This window comes from Salvia miltiorrhiza, chromosome 8 (genome assembly GCF_028751815.1).
Source record: "Salvia miltiorrhiza cultivar Shanhuang (shh) chromosome 8, IMPLAD_Smil_shh, whole genome shotgun sequence".
Lineage (NCBI taxonomy): Eukaryota > Viridiplantae > Streptophyta > Magnoliopsida > Lamiales > Lamiaceae > Salvia > Salvia miltiorrhiza.
Window position 1 is genome coordinate 15,889,684 of NC_080394.1, and position 22,680 is coordinate 15,912,363.

Genomic DNA, 22,680 nt, shown 5'->3' on the forward strand with positions numbered 1-22,680 from the left:
CCCTTGAAATTCTTTTATGGCTACGAACTTATCCAATATACTTCCTTCGTTCCTCAGACATCTTCTTCTCTTTTCATTTTGGTTCGTCCTCAAAACATCTTCCTAACCTACTTTTGAAAATAATTTCACTAACTATTATTCTTACAATCTTTATTTTTTGTGGAACTCATTCTCCACTCATCAAATACACAACTAACTTTTATTAAAACTCGTGTCACTCTCCTTTAGGAATGTGTTTGAGGGATGAAGGGAGTATTTTTTAATCAATATCTCTAATCGTTTGACAATGTATATTAAGAAAGTGGAGAGGTTTACTTTTTTTATTTTTAATTAATATGGGGAATATGAAGAGTCTACAAAATCAATTGTATTGAAAAATAAATAAATACTCTCTGCGTCCCATTGATAATGATTTAGTAGTGTTCAACACAGTTATTAAGAAGAATAGTGATTAAAGGATAAAAGTAATAGAAAATGGTGGATCACATAACTTGTTGTGAGAGAAGGTGATTTATATTTTCAGAACAGATCATTATCAATGGAACAAATAAAAAAGAAAAGTGAGTAATTATCTATGGGACGGAGAAAGTAAAACTTTGGCAATTGGATATCACGTTTGCACAAAATGTGAAAATAAGATATATGACAGAGGAGTATGCAACTAGTTATAATATACTCTCACATATACTTGGGAGTGCGTTTTGGATTTATGCAAATATATATTAGGTCCGGCTTATTGACACCCCTACTTTTCTAAGATTCATAATGCTGTTAGCATTTGTGTTTATTTTATGAATTTATGTGAGTGGTGAAATCTAGCAACACTAGATCAAAACATATTTTTGTGATGCGTTGTTGAGTGGGGGAGTTGGAGGGTTTTGGACTGTGTTTGTAGTAGATGCTAGCAAGTGAAGACAATGAGGTAAAAAGAATGAATAAACTATCAAGATTGGATGAGTGTGGCTTTTAAGAATTGGCATTTGGCACCTCTTCCAACTCCAATCCCAAAAGCTACTATTTCCTTTGTTGCTTTGCATAAAGAGAAACTCATCCTTGTTCTACCTTTAAGCTTTTGGTTCTTTAGGATCTATGTTTTCCATGTAAATTTTTAATCTGATTTCATAGATGTGTCATGTGTGTATATATTAATTTTTGAAGGTATATGCAACTAAGACTTAGAAAAAATTTAAAAAAAGACATTAGATATGAAATCATTTTTAGGGAGGTTTTCTTCGTTAATTGGCTCTTATGTGATGTTGCTACGAGAGTTTACTTTGCTTGATAGATTAGATTAATAAAATATATATAATTAATTATTTAAAGAATTAGATAATACAATAAGTTTAAAATTGGTCAATTCGTTAACATAAATGGTAGATTATGTATTGTAATTTCAATACAACTTTCTCCAAGTCTATGATTGTATCCAAATCTAAGTTGTATAAAGGATCCATTATGAATAAGGATAAAAAAAATGTAGGCAAGAGCGAAAGTCATTATACATGAATCTATTGTAAAACCACACTAGATATCTCATTTCATTTCATTTTGTCAAAGAAAATCTCATTTCGTTAGTACATTGTATTAGAAAATTCAATATCTCAAGAATTGATGTTTGAAGTTGCTCGGAAGGAACAATACATTCAGGAGAAGACAACGTTTGACAAAAAAAAATTGATTGGAAAGGAATAATATAGTTTTTAATTTGTATGACAGTATAGATTTATCTAAAATATTGGTTAGGGGCAGGCCCATTTTTCTTAATCATTTGGTCTATTAAAACTAATGATGTGACTACCTAATTAATTTCGGTACCCAGATTTATTTGTTTATGAATAGAGATAACCCTCTACATGTATTGTTTAAACAAAAAAAAAAACCCTCTACATGTATTGTATTCTTTAGTCAAAATTACAAATATAATAATTATCAATAGAGTTAAATGTTGACCTATTTAGGTTAGTTGTGCCCATTAGAATATGAGATGCTCGTTAGGAAAAATAAACTATTAAAAAGAGAGGAAATAGTTAAATGTTGGGGTTATTGCCGGAAAATACCTATAGTTTGTCAATTTTTTAATTTATAACATGACCTTATAATTTGATTAGAAAATACATCAATTTTCAATTTAATCGCAATTATAACATGACCTTATAGTCTGACTAGAAAATACACCAAGTTTCAATTTAATCTTAACTAGTATTTTACCCGTGCATATGCACGGGTACGAAATTCACAAATACATGAAATATAATTATAAAAATAAGAAAAAACATAATACTCCCTCCGTCCCAATAAAAGTGGCCACTTTTTTTTGGGCACGGAGATTAAGAAATTGAGTGTTATATATTTTAATAGAGTGTGGCCTACAATTGTTGACCAAATTAGTGAGTAATTGTTGACTTAATTAAAGTAATTTTGGCATTTTTAGAAAGTGGCCTACAATTGTTAACCAAATTAGTGAGTAATTGTTGACTTAATTAAAGTAAACTTTTGCCATTTTTAGAAAGTAGCCACTTTTAATGGGACACCCAAAAAGGAAATGTGGCCACTTTTATTGGGACGGAGGGAGTATTAAATAAAACAAAATATCTTATACAAATCAATTCCATAGAGTTCCATATAAACAATATTATCGAGAATAAAAAAAAATTCAAGTTTCAAATATCAATGGTTAGTAACCATTGATATACGAACATAAAATGAATCCAACCTATAGAATAACCAATAATCAGTAGTCCATGGAATAAAAAACATATTTATTAAGTAAAAAGTTAAACGTGAAAGATATCCAATTACACGGTTATATTTGTGCGAAATAATCAATGAACTTATGGTTCCTACACAACATAACATTCTACCTTAAGAGAGATCAGGTTCATTTAATTACACAAACGTATGGAATAATTTTTTTTCATAAAAGCATAATATGTGTGCAAGCTTAAAAAAATACTCCCTCCGTCCACGAATTGAGTACCCATTTGTGTACGACACATGTTTTAAGAAATGTATTAAGTGTAGTGTGAATAGAATAAGGGCCCCACCTTTTCGAGTGTATTAATTAAAGGGTTGTGTAGGGTACACTTGCCAAAAAGGAAAATTGGTACTCATTTCGTGGACGGACAAAAAAGGAAATATGGGTACTCATTTCGTGGATGGAGGGAGTACAACATTCTAAAAAAAATCATAAGTTTATATCTTATATATAACGATGACAGCGTCAAATACACAAATTATATAAAACTAAGTCTATTATCTATGATCGTGAAATACACAAATTTAAGTGTATTATGTCAAAAGGTAGGTAAATTACAAAAATACAAAGTTTTGTAAATTAATAATTAGTATCATTAGAATAATGTTCTAAATATAACAATATACACTGATTTAACTATATAAATAAATATGCTAACAATTTAATCATGTAACTAAATATGTTTACCATCTAAAATGTAAATTTAAAATTTTACGTCAACAACACTCAAAATTTTATATTAAATTCAATAAATTTTAAAACTTAATTTTAATTGTAAAAAGAAATGCACATGTGCAATCACAGAAAATAAAAGAAATATAAGAAATGATTTAATATATTAAAATTTTAAATAATCATAGTTATTTCATTTTAAATCTAGTTTTTAGATATTAGATATCAAATTTAAGATCTTTCATGATCTTAGACACATATTGTATATTTTACCCAAGAAGAATTTATAACAAAATAGTTAAAAGAAATTGAGTAAAGAATTAATAAATTACACGCTCCATACTTCTTTATATACAATTCTAGGATTTGTTTATAATCAATTAATTGGATGGAGATTTGAGAAAGTATGTATTCATGTAATTGTAATTTATAAATTTGAAAATAATTTAATATTCAATTAGTTAGATGAGACTATTGAGTTAGTGTTTCTTAATATAAAGTATAATAGTATATAATGTACTATCATTTTTTTAAGAATTACATATTGTGCTATTAATAAATTTAGAAATATAAAATAAATTGAAATACATTATTTGAAAAGTTAAAATATAAAATTGAAGAAATTAAATTAAATTATAAGTGTTCGAAATATGATTTATGTATTTTATTTTCATTCATAGTTCATGATTCAAACGAATATTCTCTAGATATTCCATATCATACTATTTTTTATAATTCTAAAATTTTGCATACATCATTTTTAAAATTATATATTATTCTACAAAACATTTTAATTTTAAATGTATGCCAATATATATCATTGTCACTTATCATTTTTATGCCATAGCTATAATAGATCAAATTAGCTTTAATAAATAAGAGATAGAATTAATAAAAGTATGTTATTAATGCATAATATTCGATAATCCACATTTTTTATATGAATATAGAACCAATATTTCATATATTTGGCTTTTGTTGGAGGACTCAGGAGTTATTGGAGCCATCAAGAAATTATTTCCTTGAAATAATTGGAGGAGTTAAAATGCCAAAACAAATTAAAGCTCAATTCTTATTAAATCAACAACCCTTATATAAGATTATTTTTTTTGTGCAAAATAAGCATATTTAATATAACGCTATTGAATTACTCGATGTATAATATGCACTAAAAATCTTTGTAGAGATTAATTCTATACATTTTATCATAAGAGAAAACACAATTATAATATTATTAACAATTGATAATAAAACTTTATAACTATAATCTTAAGATATTATAAATTGGTAGACAACAAATTTTTTCATCAATGAGTTTGTCTACTTTTATGAAAAATAGACAAACTCATTGATCAACAATTTTGTTTAACCATTTCATATTAGAAAAAACTTGTAGCTTCAATAAAACTAACCATTTGACATCAATTAACATGATAATCGTAAAAATACTTAATTTGTTAAGTAGTATGATAGTCCTTTTTTTTATGTAATCAATACATAAAAATCTATATTTGCACATGAAAATAATAATTTAGAATATTAATTGACATATATCATATTTTGATTAATTGTGTGATATTCATCTCAATTTTCTTATGTTTAAATTACGAATTCAATGATTCAAACAAATTTCACTCAATTGCAATAGTAAATTGTTTAAAATCAGAAAATAAAATCATTCATAAATAATTATATAAATAATAATAAAATACATAAAATTAAAATGAAGAATTATACAAAAACTATAATCGCCCAACTGCCAACCATTCTAATTAATAAAATTTTGAATCATTCATTCAAATTATAACAATTTTGAGCCAGTAATAAAACTAAATAAATAAAAAGCCCAAATAGTGAAAAGAAACAACATTAGTATGTTAAAATAAACTAAATAAACAAATGTGCCCAAGCCCATTAATACCTCCCTAAACCCTAATTCACATAACACACACCACAGCACACTCACGCACACACACCTGTCAAATACACACACAATCACTAACACACTCTCGTACAAAACACACAATACACACAGTCACTCACACACATGTCAAATACACACACAATCATTAACACACTCTCGTACAAAACACACAGCACACTCACACTCACACTCGCATATACTCTCACCCACTCGACCCCTCTTGTGCCGGCGCCGTCGCCGGAATCGGCGCCTCTGTCTCTCTGCCCCCGACATCTCTCCCTCTCTGACCATCTCTGTCTCTCGTCCTCGTCGGAATCCACCCTTCCTCGCCGTTTGCCTCTGTTATCCAGATTTGGCGCCGACTTCAATCTATCTCCCTCGATCTCTTATCAGAACGGGCAGCAACCACCCCTGCCGTCGCTGCCCCTTTGCTCTCTCCTTGCTGGCCGCCGTGGAGCAGGCAGCGCCCGGCAGCGCCGTCCAGCCACAATTAATTTCTTCTTTTTCATTGTTTATTTCTCTTCACTTTCTTCATCATCTCGACTCTTCACTTTCTTCATCATCTCGACCGATCCACTGCCGTCGAACTGATCGACCATAACCACTAACCATCTTACTCCCTCTTATCTCCTCTTCTCTCCCCTGATTTATGGGAATGACTGATTGATTGAGAAATTGTGAGGTTGAACTGATATTTATGGTAGATCTTTTCTTGGAGCCAAAGCATCCCATGATTTGTGGGAATTATAACAATTAAATTAATTAATTTCTTGGAGCAAAAGTATTGGATAATAACCATTTAGATGTGGATCCTTTGAATATTTTCAATATTGCACAGGAGACAAAACATAAGTGAAAACATTTTGGTTAAAAAGATGCTCAACTTTCCCGCCAAAATGCACAAATTGGCCAAGGTTGAGCTTTTATATATATATAGATTATAACATGACCTTATTTAGATTATTGATCATCACATGTATTAATATTTATTGTAATTTCATATTAAATTTATATATATATATATAATATTATTAATTGATTGATTTATTTTTATAAAAATTAAGTTAGATGATTAATTATTTTATATATATATACATATACATACATATATATATATGTTAGGTCCCGGAAGGTCTAGAATATGTGTATATATGGGGGGGGGGAATACACCTATAAGCAGTTTTTTCAAAACACACAGAACAACCTTTTGAAGTTAACTGAAAAAGTATCAACTAATACTGACAGTTAAACAAAGGTTGAAGACTGATACTGAAACTACTTCAGTAAAGATATCAATTAGGCACAAGGCTTTAACTGATATTAGCGTAAGGGTTCAGTCTTGATTTTAAAACAGAGGAGTGTTATGAATCTTACTTATTATCCGAAGATTTATCAGTTAGACTAATAACACTGACAACGGAAAACTTAACTTTTGAAATAGCCTTTGATTATCATGTTGTCAGATTATAGTTTCACTTTGCAGTTAATCAGTTTCAGTTAAAGAGACGTTTGTGCACTAATAAGAAAGTAAAATTGAAAGCGATAAACGACAAAGAATTTTTACGTGGTTTGGAACAAGTTCCTACGTCTACGGTCAGTTGATCACACTAACAAACACTCTGGGCTAGTGCTTACGGGTGCACAACAAACCTTACAACTGAAAATCAGATTTTCAGTACCAACACACTGGGTTGGATTTCTCGCTCACTCTTAATACGCTAAGACACAACAATACCTTTTCAGCGGATGGCTAAGATCTCTTGGAGTCAGAACACTGGTCTGAACTCCGCTCTACACAAACACTTTTTTCGCTCAGTTGAAAGGAGGTTCAAGTACCAACTAGATCACAGAGAACAGGCTCTCTGTAATCGGAACTTAGGCTTTGGATATACAATGTATTTGCCTAAGGATCTAAGAGAATGTATGAAATCAGTAGTCTGATTTTGAACTTTGGGTATTCTCTTTTTCGATTCAAATCTTTGAAGGCTTTGCATGGCTGAGTTGCAATTTTGGCAGCGTTTCAGCTTGAATCGGTAAAGATTGAAGTGATCCTCAAGCTCTATTTATAGGAGAGGTCTTGAATAGATCCGTTGGCGGAGATGGTCTTCAAGAATTCATTCGTTGTGAGAGTAATTCGAATTTGGCTGAGACTTTAATCTTCGAGGTTCCTTGTTTGGTGAGAAACGGCGTCTCAGGTATGGGAGGTAAAGCGCATCTGAAAAGTAATCACAAAAAAAGAATGCTCTGCAGAGAAATGACGATCCTCAAAATCTCTACATTTAATGCGGTCGTACTTGAAAGTGCGTGACTTCCTTTTAACTATGGAGATTCAGTCCGAGGAAGAATGTCAACTGATACTTGACTTTAGTATCAGTCCACAAAATCCACGTAGCCAGCATTGATGAATCAGTCATAACTGATTCTTCAGTGAGAAACTCGTTCAGTCAAAACATCAGTATTTGACTTGGCGTTATATTGCTAACTCAGTTGAGTTCTTCAGTCTTCAGTCCTCCGGTCTTCAGTCTTTAGAACACTACACACACTAGAAGTGAACTCCAACAGTTTAGTTCAGAAAGTTCTAGTCTATTACAAAGAAAACCTAAGGATTTTGGTATCATCAAAACTAGGGCTAGGATATTTCATTAAGTTCCCAACATACATATATATATATATATATATATATATATATATATATATATCAAGATATTATATTCATTGTTATATATTTCTACATTTTCAACACACAAATGCATATATATAAATTTGATTTTAATAATCTATTAATCTATACATATATAATAAGTATTTATCTATTTAAATTATGAAATTATAAAATATTAGAACCAATAAATAATTTAGGTAATTATGTAGGAGCTATGTTAAAAAGTAAATAATATTATATATTATTTACATATAGATGTATATTCATCATATATATATACATATATATATATAGTATATTGTGAGAAGAAAAGAAAATTAAAAATATTTAATGTTAAATTTTGATATTATTATACTAAATTAATTATAAGGCCATGTTATAATTACAATTAAATTGAAAATTGGTGTATTTTCTGGTCAAGCTACAAAGTCATGTTATAATTGCGATTAAATTGAAAATTAATGTATTTTTTGGTCAAATTATAAAGTCATGTTATAAACCAGAAAATTGACAAACTATGAGTATTTTCCGGCAATAACCCCTCAAATGTTTAATGAAACTAGCACATTATGGATGGTGAGCATCAAAATTGAATATGTTAAATAAATAAACATAATTAAAATATAAGTAAATGGGAGTATTATTTAAAAATAATAATCTACATCAATTACTCAATTAAAGATCTTGAATCTAAAAACACATAAATTTTCAACTTTATATAAAGTATAATGATAATTATAGTTATTAAATTATTTAAATATTTTTATATAATATTAAAATAAATACAAAGTAAAAATTTCATTTTGAAATTCTATTTCTCAAATATAGATATATCCCTCCATTTTGGTGTGACAATATTATTCATTTTAAAAGATCTTGTCACAAACTTAAATCTAGGATACATATTTTGAATATTTTTTCATGAATCCAAATTGACGATGTATAGAAAAGAATTATAAAAGAAGGAGAGAGAATAAAGAGAAAATTGGTAGGAGAAAAAAAGAAAAAAAATAGTGAAAAAAATTGGTGGGAAAAGGGAGGGAAAAAACTCCTCTTTTATATAGACTCGTATACACCCATTCGTGCGATGCACGAATCGACATCGAAATTAAACGATAAATTTAAATAAATAAATAAATTTAAACAATAAAAAAAATTAAATATAACACAAATACAAAATATATTTTAATAAAATATAATACTCTCTCCGTCCCACTCCAATAGACCCATTTTCCTTTTTGGGATGTCCCACTCCAATAGGCTCATTTTTCTTTTTGGGTAAAAAAGTTGTACTTAATTGGTGTGGACCACACCACTTTACTACCACTTTCCTACTAAAAAGTAAGTTTTCTTAATCTCCGTACTCAATAGAAGTGAGCCTATTGAAGTGGGACGGAGGGAGTAGTTCACACCAATTACTCAATAAAATCCTTAATTTAAAAATGAAATTATTCAATTTATACAAAATGTAATGATAATTAAAGTTATTAAATAAATTTAAAAATTATTCGATATTGAAAATTTGCACTCTGCATATATTATTAATCATAATAAATATTTTTATACAAACAAAGTTATAAATTTTTAATGAAGAGAAAGAAAATAAAATATTTTAATATTTTCATAACTTATTCAATTTTTTTATGATTTTTATACTATATTAAATATAAGATGTATATTGTTTATTTTTTCATGGTCAAATTTGATGACGTTTAGAAAATAATTACAATATAAAAAAATAAACTAAAAATAATGAAAATTTTGGTGGAAGAAGAGAGAGAAAAAGAGAGGGAAAAAATGAAGGGAAAAATTCCTCTTTTATATATTAAATAGATAGATGAGGGGGGAAAAACAGAAGGAGTTAAAGGGAATTTTTTTATGAGGCACTCTCCCGTGCAACCGGTTGCACCGTGCAACTGATTTATAAATGACACTACTTCAACATACAAATGACACTTGAAGATCTTCAAGTGTGATTTGTATGTTGAAGTAGTGTCATTCGAAAATGTTCAAGTGTCATTTCCCGAATGAAGTAGTGTCATTCTGAAAACCAGTTGCACCGTGCAACCAGTTGCACAGGAGTATTTGTGTTTTTTTATTATCCTTTACTTTTTGACGATAAAGTTATCAATCAAGAGAAGTTACGTCCTTATAGTTAAAAGATATGCAAAACACAAAATCTGACATCTACTTATTTTTCTTCTAAAAACTATAAAAATAAAAGTAATAGAAATATTGAAAAATAAATCAAATAATATAGCATGAAAAAAAGTAAACGTGTGTTTGAAATTAAAGAGAGAATATTTCAAAAACCATTGAAGAGATAGTAGAGAAAGAAGAGAGAAAAAAAATATTTAAAATTTTGAATTATCATAAGTTACTAATTCAAAATTCATTTTATATATTTTTTACACCAAATTAAAGACTTTGTAATTATCGTTACTTTAAGATACATATTGAATATTTGTTTCATAACTCAAATTTGACAATTTTTTGAAATAATCCAAAAAAATAAAAATAATAAAGAGAGAAGAGAAGAGAGAGAAATTTGTTGTCCGATGACCAAAATTGTAACTCGAATAATTGGAAAACTCTAATTTTGTGGTGCCAACCATGGGCGGATCCACATAGTAGGTGCATTAGGTTCCAACCGAGTGCAAGCCTAAAATTTTGTCTTATATATATTAAATATAATTAGCCTAATATCTTTATAGTTTAGTTTTAGCCCAGTCTAACATTCAGAAAATAAAAATAAAAATACCTTTCAATACACTAATAAAAATAAGTTTATTCTTATAGAAGCTAGATTTATTTTTTTAAACATATAGCGGTAGTTTTTTATATGCTTTCAATGTATGTGTTATTGAATCAATAGAAAGAGAATAATTATTTATTATTATAGGTGATCGAATTCTAATCCTAAGTTTATTAAAATTATATTTGAACATAAAAATGAACTGTACGGACTGTTCAAAAATTTTGGTTCGGGGGCGAAGGTCAGTCCCCCTTATCAACAAATTCTGGATCCGCCCCTGGTGCTAACTTCTAACTTGATCACTTAATCATTAGACGTATGACAAAGAGAGAAGTAAAAATATGAGAGAGGAATTTGTTGTTGAATGTTCAAATTTGCAACTCGAATAATTGAAACTCTAATTTTGTGTTACTAACTTTTGACTCAATTACTTAATCATTAGATGCCTAACGATAAAATTGATAGTGTGAGAAGGCAACCCAAACAAATAAATTTCAAAAACTCTCAATCAATTTTGAATTTATTGATAGATGAATGTTTAAACCTCAATTAGAAGGAATGAATTACTATTAAATGAAAATGTTAGAACATTATTGAAACTATCTAAAATATTAGTTAATTTGCATTTAGCGTGAATAATCGGATGGGATGCCTCCTGCTTCGGAGATTGGGCTCGCTGCCTCGGACTCGGCATCTTTTGCGCTTGATATGCCGGTTATTGACGATCATTCGACTGATGTCAAGTGCAGCCGAGGGCGCCCTAAGGGCGCTACCAAAAAAATAGGAAGGGGGGGGATTCTGATACCTCTATAAAGCACCGACTACGGCACTCTGCTACTCAGAGCTCCTATGTTAGTTTGCCTTCGGATATTTCGGTTTTCAGAGCAAGATCCAAGAAGCCACAGCCAAAGGTCTTCTTCTCAATGCTTTTACAATCTACGCTCCTGGGGATGCTGCCGGTCTTGCGATGACGCCGATCTCTTCTCAACGTTGGGGGGACATCATGGATTCTCATCTTTCTGACGATGATGCTCTTGCCTATTGATTTTCTGTTATGTTTTTCGAAGTCCGTTAGTTTACACTGATGTGCCTTCAACGGGTTTTTCTTTTACTTTTTTATTATTTTTCATTTTCGTTTTCTTTTTTCTCAATAAAATTTCATTTCAGTTAATTTGCATTTCTTGATAGACGAATGTTTAAACCTCAATCTAAAACTCATGCGAACAATTAGAAGGAATGAATTACTATTAAATGAAAATGCTGAAACATTATTGAAACTATCTAAAATATTACTCCCTCCGTCCCACGAATCTTGACACGTTTTCCTTTTTGGGCCGTCCCACGAATCTTGACACGTTTCCTTTTTTGGTAATAATTATTACATTCTCTCTCCTACTTTATCACCTTTATTATATTCTCTCTCCTACTTTATCACTTTTATTACATTCTTTCTCCTACTTTATCAATTTTATACTTTATTAATTACACACTCAAAACACTAATCTACAACTCCTTAATTCCCGTGCCGAACCCAAACGTGTCAAGACTCGCGGGACGGAGGGAGTAATTAATTTGCTACAAAGTCCAACTATTGAGATTTAAATTATAATTATCTATATAAAGAAACACTAGTAAAAAAATTAAAGGGTCATATTCTCCGATATAATTCAAATTCAAAATTTTATTATATTCTTGGAGTTATATACATTTCTTCATATGATAAATTATATCGTGACAAAATCTTCTTTAGGTGGAAAACAATGTGACAACACATGAGATAGAGATACCACACATAATTCAATTTAGTAAAGGGCTAATCGTAGTTAAAGGTTCGAAATTTAAAGTCATTTGTAAATATGACCTAAATTTTAAAAAATATAAAAAAATAGTCCAAACTTTGAAGTCATTTGTAAAAATGGCCCAAATTTTAAAAGATATAGAAAAATGGCATTAACTTTGGAGTCATTTCTAAAAATGACTGAACTTGGGAGTCATTTGTAAAAATGGCATGACCTTTCAAAAATATAAAAAAATGGCATGGACGAACTTTATTAAATACAAAAAATGACCTCAACTTTTATAAAATGTATGAAAATGGCATGAGCTTACACTTTCAGATTTGAATTATGACAACTTGAAAAGTTTGAAGTTGATGTAAAAATTATAAATTCACTTGGAATATTCATAAGAAAGTATACTAATTCTTTTCTCATATGAATTTTAATCTCGCAGAAATAATTTTTCTCTCGTAAATATTATTGAAAATACGATTTTTTTAAACTTCGAGTTCATAAAATCCTACTTATGGATAGACTGAGATTTTTCACATACTTTTCACATCAACTTCAGACCTTCTACATCGCCATAGTTCAAGTTATTTTTTGTATTTATGAAATGATCGAGTCATTTTAGTTTTTTAAAGTTCAGGCAATTTTTACGAATCTTCAAAATTCAAACTAGTTTTGTATTTTTTAAAGTTCAGAACGTTTTTACAAATCTTCAAAAATTCAAATTGTTTTTTGTATTTTTTAAAGTTCTTGCCATTTTTACAAGTGACTTTAAAGTTCGGGCCATTTTCACAAATGACTTCAAGGTTTGTGTCGTTTTTTATATATTTTAAAGTTCATGCCATTTTTACAAATGACTCTAAAGTTCAGGCTATTTTTCTATACTTTTTAAAGTTCGAGTTATTTTTACAAATAACTTCAAAGTTTAGACTATTTATTTATATATTTTAAAATTCGAGTTATATTCACAAATGATGCTAAGATTCGGACCATAAATTACAATTGTCCTTTTAATAAAATCGTAATAATTATAGTAGACAATAAATAGTTACAACATTGTAAAGAATTATTGTACCTTGAATTTGAGAGACGTGGAATCTTTGGAATTTTAGGGCACTATGTCATGGTAACCAGTTTCCTTCCAGCTGTGTCCCCCAATCACGTCTTAACTCATTTCTATTTATATCATCGTCACAAAAATTTCAAATATATTTCCTATGATATCTTGTCATGTTGACTTTAAATATTTGCAAGCTTTGAATTTTATGGGGGAAGTAATGGCCATGAATAAGTAGGTATATAGATTGCGATAACTTTTTGAGGGGAATTTTTTAGACTAATTATATAAAATATATAGTGAAAATCAACAATTATTTCTTATATATAAGATTAATAAATTATAAAATATCGTTGTCTCCGTACGACGCTTTCCTTCAGTACAAGAAAGTGAAAGACATGATAAATAATGAAGATGTACGTAGTTTATGGATTTAGTTATACTTTATAGTTTTTTTTAATTACGGACATGCAAATGATACGAAATGAGATATTCGTACCATTCATTCCAAGTGCTGGCGCGATAAATCATTGTACGAATAATGCGAAATTGCATATTCGTACTATTCGTGCCAAATACTTGGCGCAACATACATTGGGATGAATGATACAAATTAAAATAGCATATTGGTAACATTCGTTCTATGTGTTGGCGCGAAAGACCTTGACACAAGTGGTACGGAATTACATATTCGTATCAACACTAGCGCGATAGACTTTGGCACGACAACCTCTTGAGATGAATGATATGAATATGTTATTTTGTATCATTCATTCCAAAACTCGGCACGACAAACCAGCTTAGGACAAATGATGCAAAATAGAAATTTGTATTTCGTCCTAGGTTCTGGCGCGACAAAAATTTGAAATAATACACAATAATACAATTTGAAATAATACAAATTCGAAACAACATTTTATTTATCTTTTTTATTTTATAACAAATTCGATAATAAATACAAGTACAAATCTCACAAAACCAAAACGAAATCTCGCTAATCTAACTATATCTCAAAATTAAATCTAGAAGGTATTATAGAGAAAACTCGAGATTGGTTACCTTACCACCCCAAAAAGTATTTATCGGTACACTTGGTACAAATGATACAAAATGACATATTTCGTATCATTCGTGTCGCACATATGTACGACAGATCTATGAATGGATAGAATGGATGGTGCAAGTAGGCGGGTTGACTCTTTCCATTCCTCAGGCTTATACGATAAATTTTGATACGAATGGTATAAATTTGTTCCAAGTCTTCTTAGATCTGCATTTATATCTCATAACTCTCTTAGATCTGAAACTCTTGAAACTCATCAATATCAGAAAAAGAGAAGTTTAGCTGGAGAATAAAATGTTGGCGACGACATACCGGTAAAATCGCAGAAGAGGTCAACGGAGAGAGAAAAAGAGAGTAACTCGTCGAGAAGATTAGGACTTTAGCGGTGGAACAACTAGGATTTAAGAGAGAGAAAGAGAACAAAACAAAAAAGAGGTTGTATTTTTGTACGTACAAAAGAGAAAGACAAGAATTATTACATCCAAAATACTAAAAATTGGTTATACTTATTAAAATAATATTGGGTGGACAATTGTTGATTTTCACCATTTTCAATGAATATTTCGAACCATTGACACAAACTTTTCTATCCATATGGTTGAAAATTAATCTGCATTAATTGTTGTTATTGATTAAATGAATGATTGGATTAATTTTTAAGTAGATTATTGCTAATTTAATATTATAATAATGTTTCTTTAATAATGATATTTTTTACAATAGTGCTTTTATATGAAAATGATTCTTTTTATATCACAATAATATTTCTTTTAATAATAACCATATAGATCATATATACAAGATCAACGATATATATTAATTTTAAATTAAAATTAAGAAAAACAATTATTTGGTTATCCAAGTTTATCCATAACTTTTTCCAACTTAACTATACTTTTTCTAAAAAGGCAAAAAATGTTATCCTTGATTATCTAATAATCTGCTTCACATAATAGATAATTCCAAAAAGAAAATTATCAGGAATTTATGAGTCAGCCTAATTAAGTTGTATCATAGCCGAAAAACTAAAATACCTAAAACAACACTTAAAAGGGGAGGAAATCTGAGCTGTTAGTCGAAAGTATACACACATTTATGAGTCCAACAACATTAAAATAAGCAAAGTTAATATTTGATGTCAAAATGGGTATCCTTAACAATAAATCTATGCAGCCACATTGTGGCCACCCACATTCTAGTTTAATTGAGAAAATTTTAGTTTATTTAACTTATTTTTTAAAATAAAATAACTCTAGTTTATTTAAAATCGATGTCAAAATGGGTATCCTTAACAATAAATCTATTCTTAATCCTCCCAAAACCAATTTAAAATACAAATAACGAAGAAAAAGACGATTCCCCAGCGTAATTAATTCATACACGCGGTTTCAAAGTTGGCAAGAGTGTCCCCTTGGGATGGCCTAGTGGTTGGGGTGGTTGCCTGTTGTCAAAGAGGTCACAGGTTCGAATACTTTCGGCCATAATAACCACTAGGTGTGGTGTGTGTGTGGTTTGTATTATTTATAATGTAATTTCATAAAAAAAAAAAAAGTTGGCAAGAGTGAAGCATTTTTGCTGTAATCCCTTCATAAATATCATCGCAAGTTATCAAACCAAAACATTGATTCGCTCGTTTCAAACCGTTCGATTTGAACCCCGTCGATCTGATATGGCCACGTGTCCCGTCTCGGGACGTGACTGCTATTCCCCTCTATTATTGGTGGTTGTAATTTTGTTAATGCTGAACCATTATTATGATTTTTTTAATATTCTGCACCATTATTATTTTACTAAAACAACTTCCTTTCTATAATAGTAACTTCCCAAAAAATCAACCTGGTCTCCTTTTCAAATCGATGCTAATTATCATCTACAAAGAAAAAAAACATGATGATAATTCTATATTATTAATGGTGTATTTCCTTGATTTTAAATCTAGTGTTGTATTCATCATTTTGTATCATGTACGAAAAATTTGAGTATCTGATGTCCAATGCGAACTTGTTGGACTAATTTCAAACTCCATATAATATTGTATAGTTACATCTGTTGTGAGTCTCATGAAATTTGACCATGTTAAAACCTCAAATCTTTTGTACCCTTTTATGTCGAACAATTTGAATCCGAATTAAAAAATAATAATAATCGAAATTTTATTCCAAGATGGTGAATTTTTTTCACCTCTCCCCGAAAATACTCGCACCCTTTGACAAAGAGCAAAACATGTCTCTTTCTTGGGTGAATTTGGGTCTAAAAAATTTCCACTGGTTTGACACTTTAAACTACTCCTCTACTTTACTTTATATTTCCCCTCACTTTCTGTCACTTTCTCCCACATCTAGTAAACACATTAATTAAAGGGAGAAAATCTAAAATACCCACCTTTTGCAAACTACATTTCTCATATACCCACTTTTTCAAAATGATTTACCCCATATCCATTATATTATTTTAATATTTCTTATGCTGAAAAAAGTTGTACATAATGATTGGGTCGTGTGATTTGCAGTGTGGATTTCCGTGTACTAAGTGGATTCCGTTATTATTTGTGCATAGTCAAAACTCTGCGCAATTAATATGCGCATAGTAGTAGAACTATGCGCATAGTATAATTATGGGCATATTAACAATGTATGCTGAAATCAAATTAATATGCGCAATTTAAATTAATAAAGTGCGCATAGTTTTACAATGCAAATCAAATTAATAATGTACGCTGAAATCAATTAATATGCGCATAGTAGTAGAACTATGCGCATTTTATTGGCGCATAGTTCTACAATGCAAATGAATTCAATTATGCGCAAAGTACTGAAAAATGCGCATTGGTGCATAGTGTTGAAATCAAATTATGCGCATAGTGCAAATTAAATTAAAGTGCGCATAGTGCAAATTGGCGCATAGTGTTGAAATCAAATGAAATGTAAATTGGCGCATAGTGTTCCAAATTGAAGTGCGCATAGTGCAAATTAAAGTGCGCATAGTTCTACAAATGCAAATGAAATAAATTATGCTCATAGTATTGAAATATCAAATTAATTCAACAACTATGCGCATTTTATGGTTGAATTTATCCTTTAAATTCAATTTTAATAAAGTGCGCAATTTAAAGTGCGCATTGTTTAAAATATTCTAGATTTATCCTTTTACAATTAAATTCGGTCAAAAGTAACTTCACTTTGTCAGGTACATGTTACGAAGTCAGAGATAGAAAATGGTAAAGGAATATGCAAGTACCAAGAGAAATAATTAAATATTGAAATGGATATGGAGTGAATTGTTTGAAAAAAGTGGGTATAGTGTGAATATAGGTTGAGAGAGTTGTGTAGTATTGTATATTACCACTTAATTAAAAAACCTCAAGAATAAGTGAATAACATTCTGTATTAAATAATCCCATGCCATGTCGAAAAAATGGTGTGTTATGGGAGGGGGGCCACAGCCCCTTTGATCTGCAGAAATGTCTATATAAACAAGCGAGGTATTTCAAAACTGAAATAGGTAGGCAGTGAGAAATTAATTGAGGTTTTCTGAAAAATGGGTGTATCAGGAACTTTGGAATACATATCAGAGATGATGAGCAGCAGACAGAAGCACAAAAAGAAGAAGCAATTTCAAACAGTAAACCTCAAGGTGAGAATGGACTGTGATGGCTGTGAGCTCAAAGTCAAGAACGCCTTGTCTTCTCTCTCAGGTAATTATTATAGAATTAATTTGTCTGTTAATTAGGGGGAAAAAAGGCTAGCTAGTAATTTGAAAATGATGATAATGATGCAGGAGTGAAATCTGTGGAAATAAACAGGAAGCAGCAGAAGGTGACGGTGACGGGGTACGTGGAGCAAGGCAAGGTGCTGAAGAAGGCGAAATCGACGGGGAAGAAGGCGGAGATTTGGCCGTACGTGCCCTACAATCTGGTGGCGCATCCCTACGCGCCGCAGGCCTACGACAAGAAGGCTCCGCCGGGCTTCGTCAGGAAAGTCGACAACCCGACACCCGCCACCGTCGCCGCCGTTAAGTTCGAGGACCCTTACATGGCTATGTTCAGCGATGACAACCCAAATGCATGCTCCCTCATGTAATTACACTATTATTTTCTTTAATTAATTTCTTTTGGCTAGTAGTATTAAATAATTTGATCTCTCATTTTTGTTCTAATTATTTAAGTAGGTGGTGATTTGGATGGTTTTTGGAAATGTATAGGAATATGATATGAATATAATTAATCGAGTAAATCAATGTGTTTTTTATATCCGCTTTTCATATATATGGATAAAATTATAGTTGTATAATCCTAATGTTTGAGTACATCAATAAGGCCGTGGATCTCTTGCTACATTAAACTTTACATTTTGTATAGTTACTTCAATTATTGTGACATAATTTAATCATCAGAGAATTAATTTATATTGTGGTTTTCATTTTTAATTCAAATGTCTAATAGTAGTTTTTTTGGTGACGAGGAGAAACTAAATTTGTGAATGAGGACGCACAATGGTTGATTTTGATCCTAATTTTTGTTGAGTGTGAACTTGTATCGTTCTTCCAATTTAATGGGGGGAAAAAACATGAAGAATGGGGTTTAGTTCTGGATCGAGCGAGCTTTTAAAAATCAAAATGCACTTATAAATAGCATTTGCGTGTAGAATATCAAGTGAAAAGAAACTGGAGAACTATTGATTCAAACATGGTAAAGTAAAAATATTCAAACTAATTGGAATCTTCCCACATTTTAATATATGAGCAACTTTTGAGAAGCAATATTTCATCTCCATCACCGACAATTTTTGAATTCTCGTAAAAATCTACCTTTTCAAATCGATCCCACTGAATTCATGTGAAGAACGGATCACTTTTATTTTATTTTACTTTTTGTGAATATATATATGATTCAAACTGCATATCACAGAATTTGCATGAGCATATTCTAAATTCAAAATCTTCGTGACGACAAACAACGTTGTAGTTGAATCCTTTAGGCTCCAAAAAGTGTTGCTGCAATACAAAAGCATATATATATATACATGCAAAATAAAGCATTCCACTTTCTTTGTTGGAAGAATATTTGCAAAAAGAAAAATTAAAGTAGCAGTAAAAAGAAGTGTAATTGATGCCCACCTTCTTCTTCTTCCTATGTTGCATTATTTCCATTTTTCTCTCATAAAAATTAAAGGTTTTATGAGCACACATACTACAAAATAATCGCATTCCCAAATTGAAATTGAAGCAAATTTGATCGTATAAAAATATAGATAGGTAAATCTGCACAAATTTGAAATTATTGATAGCATCAGACTCGCAACACATGAAATTGTTGAGATTGACTATGTAAACAATCAATTTAATGGTGGTTGTTGATTTAATTTCTTGATAATTAAATTTCCAATCTCTCGCAAACCAATTAATTGGTGAATGGGAAATGATGTATTATAAAAGTTACATATATAATTGGCATGAGTATTGGTACGAGTATTAGTATGGCTAATGGTACTACCATATCAACACCCAGACTTTTCAGTGCATGTGAAATATGACAGCCTAAAATCATTTATTTATTTATTTATAATTATGTTTTTAAAATTATTTAGATTCTAATTATTGTAAAGTCATTCAAAATTGTATTATAGGTGAGAGGTGTCTTTGCTTTTTATCCCTCTAAATGGAGGGATAACAAAAATTTATACCTTTAAATGTCTTCTTTCTTATCTCATATTTTACACAAAAGAGAAGTTCGACATTTTTCCTTCCTTATTTTCACTTCAAAGAGGGATAATATTATCACACCAAAATGGAGGGATAATTCTTGAAGTGAAAATAAGGAAGAAAAAATGATGAACTTCTCTTTTGTGTAAAATATGGGATAAGAAATGAGACATTTAAAGGTATAAAATTTTATTATCCCTTATTTTCCCAACCATCAAAGTGAACGCACCCTAAGTTTATAAATTCCCTAGTCGTGCCCCTAATTAATGTATGAATTTAAATTATAAATTACGCATTTAGAAATAGAGCTTTCATTCTCAAAATGTTAATACAGGTTTGGGCCTTAAATAAAATTATTTGTTTGAGCCTATTTATGTTGGGCCTTATTTGGTTCATTCTGCTTAAGCCACATATTTTCTGATTCAATTTGCTTCAGCCACATAACATCTGTTCTTTGATTCTTTCAAGTCCACACTATTTAACTTTCCCACCAGACTTTAGTTTATCATTTTATTTTTCTGAAAATTTGCCAAAACGCAGCAAACTCAAACTCATTTATGTTATTTCTGTGCAGAGCTCCATTCGGTAATCTATTCAATTCTGTAAAATTTCTACAGTTTTTGTTTCAATACAGCAACTCATCTTTTCTTTTTTTTTTTTTCTCTCTTTCATTTACCTTCTGCAGACACCACAAGTAACTAAAAACAACCACGTATTTCCTTGTTCTAAAATCCATATAACCCAACAACTTGGGTTAAAGAAACACTTTGACCTATGCACCAAAATCAAAATGGCTTCATGAATAATTTATGTAATCTAAAACGAATAAAATGAAATTAGAAGCATAGATATGATAATGATAGAGATGGATTTTGTGAGCGGTTGTTTACGGCGAGTGTGAGTAGGCGCGCGGTGGCTGTTGTCCGACCAAAGCTTAAACTCCTGATCTGGCAAAAACTTGCGGATCAATTGTGGCCTCAATCATCGTTAAATCAATAATATCAGAATTTGTGTCCTGAAATGTTGTGTGATTTTCGCAATAGGCTACAAAAAAACAGTGCACACCAATGGGATATGATCATTTTTAGCTCTATGGTACTTAGTCAAGTTATGAAAGAAAGTCGAATTTCGATCCCCATCCTACCGCCAACGCACGAATTTCTCTGTTGAAAATAACTATATTTGCGATTAAGGCAACGCTTCGGAACAAACTTCCTCATCAAATTTGAGGGAATAAACTAGAACAACAATTTTGTTCAAGACATCGCTTAGATATCCACAATGTCAAGACCAAGTAACGCGGCGGCTACACTCCGACGAAGACGGAGCTCATATATTGGAAAGGAATCGGGACGAAGTACAACGAGCAACAGTCTTCCAACACCATTCCACACGGAGTGAAATGCCGTTCAAATTGGGGGAGCAGCATGAGCAACGACCAAATCACTGCGACGACGCAACAAATGTATCAAACCAAGCAAGGGTGCGTCTATGTTTAAATATCTACACGCTTGGCGTATCTACGCGAGTCTCAAAGATTCGCGTCATCCGATGACAACATCTACTCCGCAAAGCGTTTGAAGGTATTCGATGGCGCCTACACGACGACTTTAGGTGAGTCGAATATCACAACAAGGCCTATAGGCAAAAAAGACGGCGAAAAGAGACATAGGGAAAAGGAAGAAAAAGGTCGAGACGTTGGCCGAAGGGGAGAAACATGAAAGAGCAGTTGTGACCGTGGAAAAATATAATTAAAGTTATGGATATTTTATTCCAAATGCAACAAGACCATACTAACTCCATTCTCATGGGCAAGGATACGTCGACAATGACTCCGACCGAGTTGGAGTTTCGCCAAAAGATGGTGGCGGTAATTCTTTTATCATTATAATAATTTTATTTTTTAATTAATGTAAACTTCAATAATTTTAATGAATTTTATATTATTAAGTTCAATGTTTAATTTAGTTTACAAAATTATTTAAAATAAAGATAGAATAGAAAATAAAACTAGAGAGTTCAAAGAAACGTACTCAGAGAATCTGTATTGTGAAAAAATGGCTCTTAAGTGGTGATCCCTACCTAAGGGGCTCATTATTGATAATTTAAGAAATAATAAAATCTAATATGATTATATGATAAGTGGTAACCTTAGAGTGAATGTCGTAGAATTAATGAAAGCAGTATTGTAGCAACCTCTCCACTCTTTAAGCTGCGGTTAAGAGATGCGTTGACCAACAAACTTCACCATTAATCACCTCTTGTTCGTAGCAACCTATCATTTCCCTAAATTATATATTCACAA

At 30.6% G+C, this 22,680-nt stretch overlaps 1 protein-coding gene across 1 annotated transcript; it reads left to right on the forward strand.

Annotated features, from left to right (window-relative positions):
* The first annotated feature begins 18,047 nt into the window (after positions 1-18,047).
* Positions 18,048-18,907, forward strand: LOC131001393 (heavy metal-associated isoprenylated plant protein 23-like). The gene is made up of 2 exons (XM_057927776.1): positions 18,048-18,369; positions 18,453-18,907. Exons 1-2 carry the CDS (start codon positions 18,213-18,215, stop codon positions 18,752-18,754), a joined length of 459 nt encoding a protein of 152 aa, XP_057783759.1. The 5' UTR covers positions 18,048-18,212; the 3' UTR covers positions 18,755-18,907.
* The last annotated feature ends 3,773 nt before the right edge of the window (positions 18,908-22,680 follow it).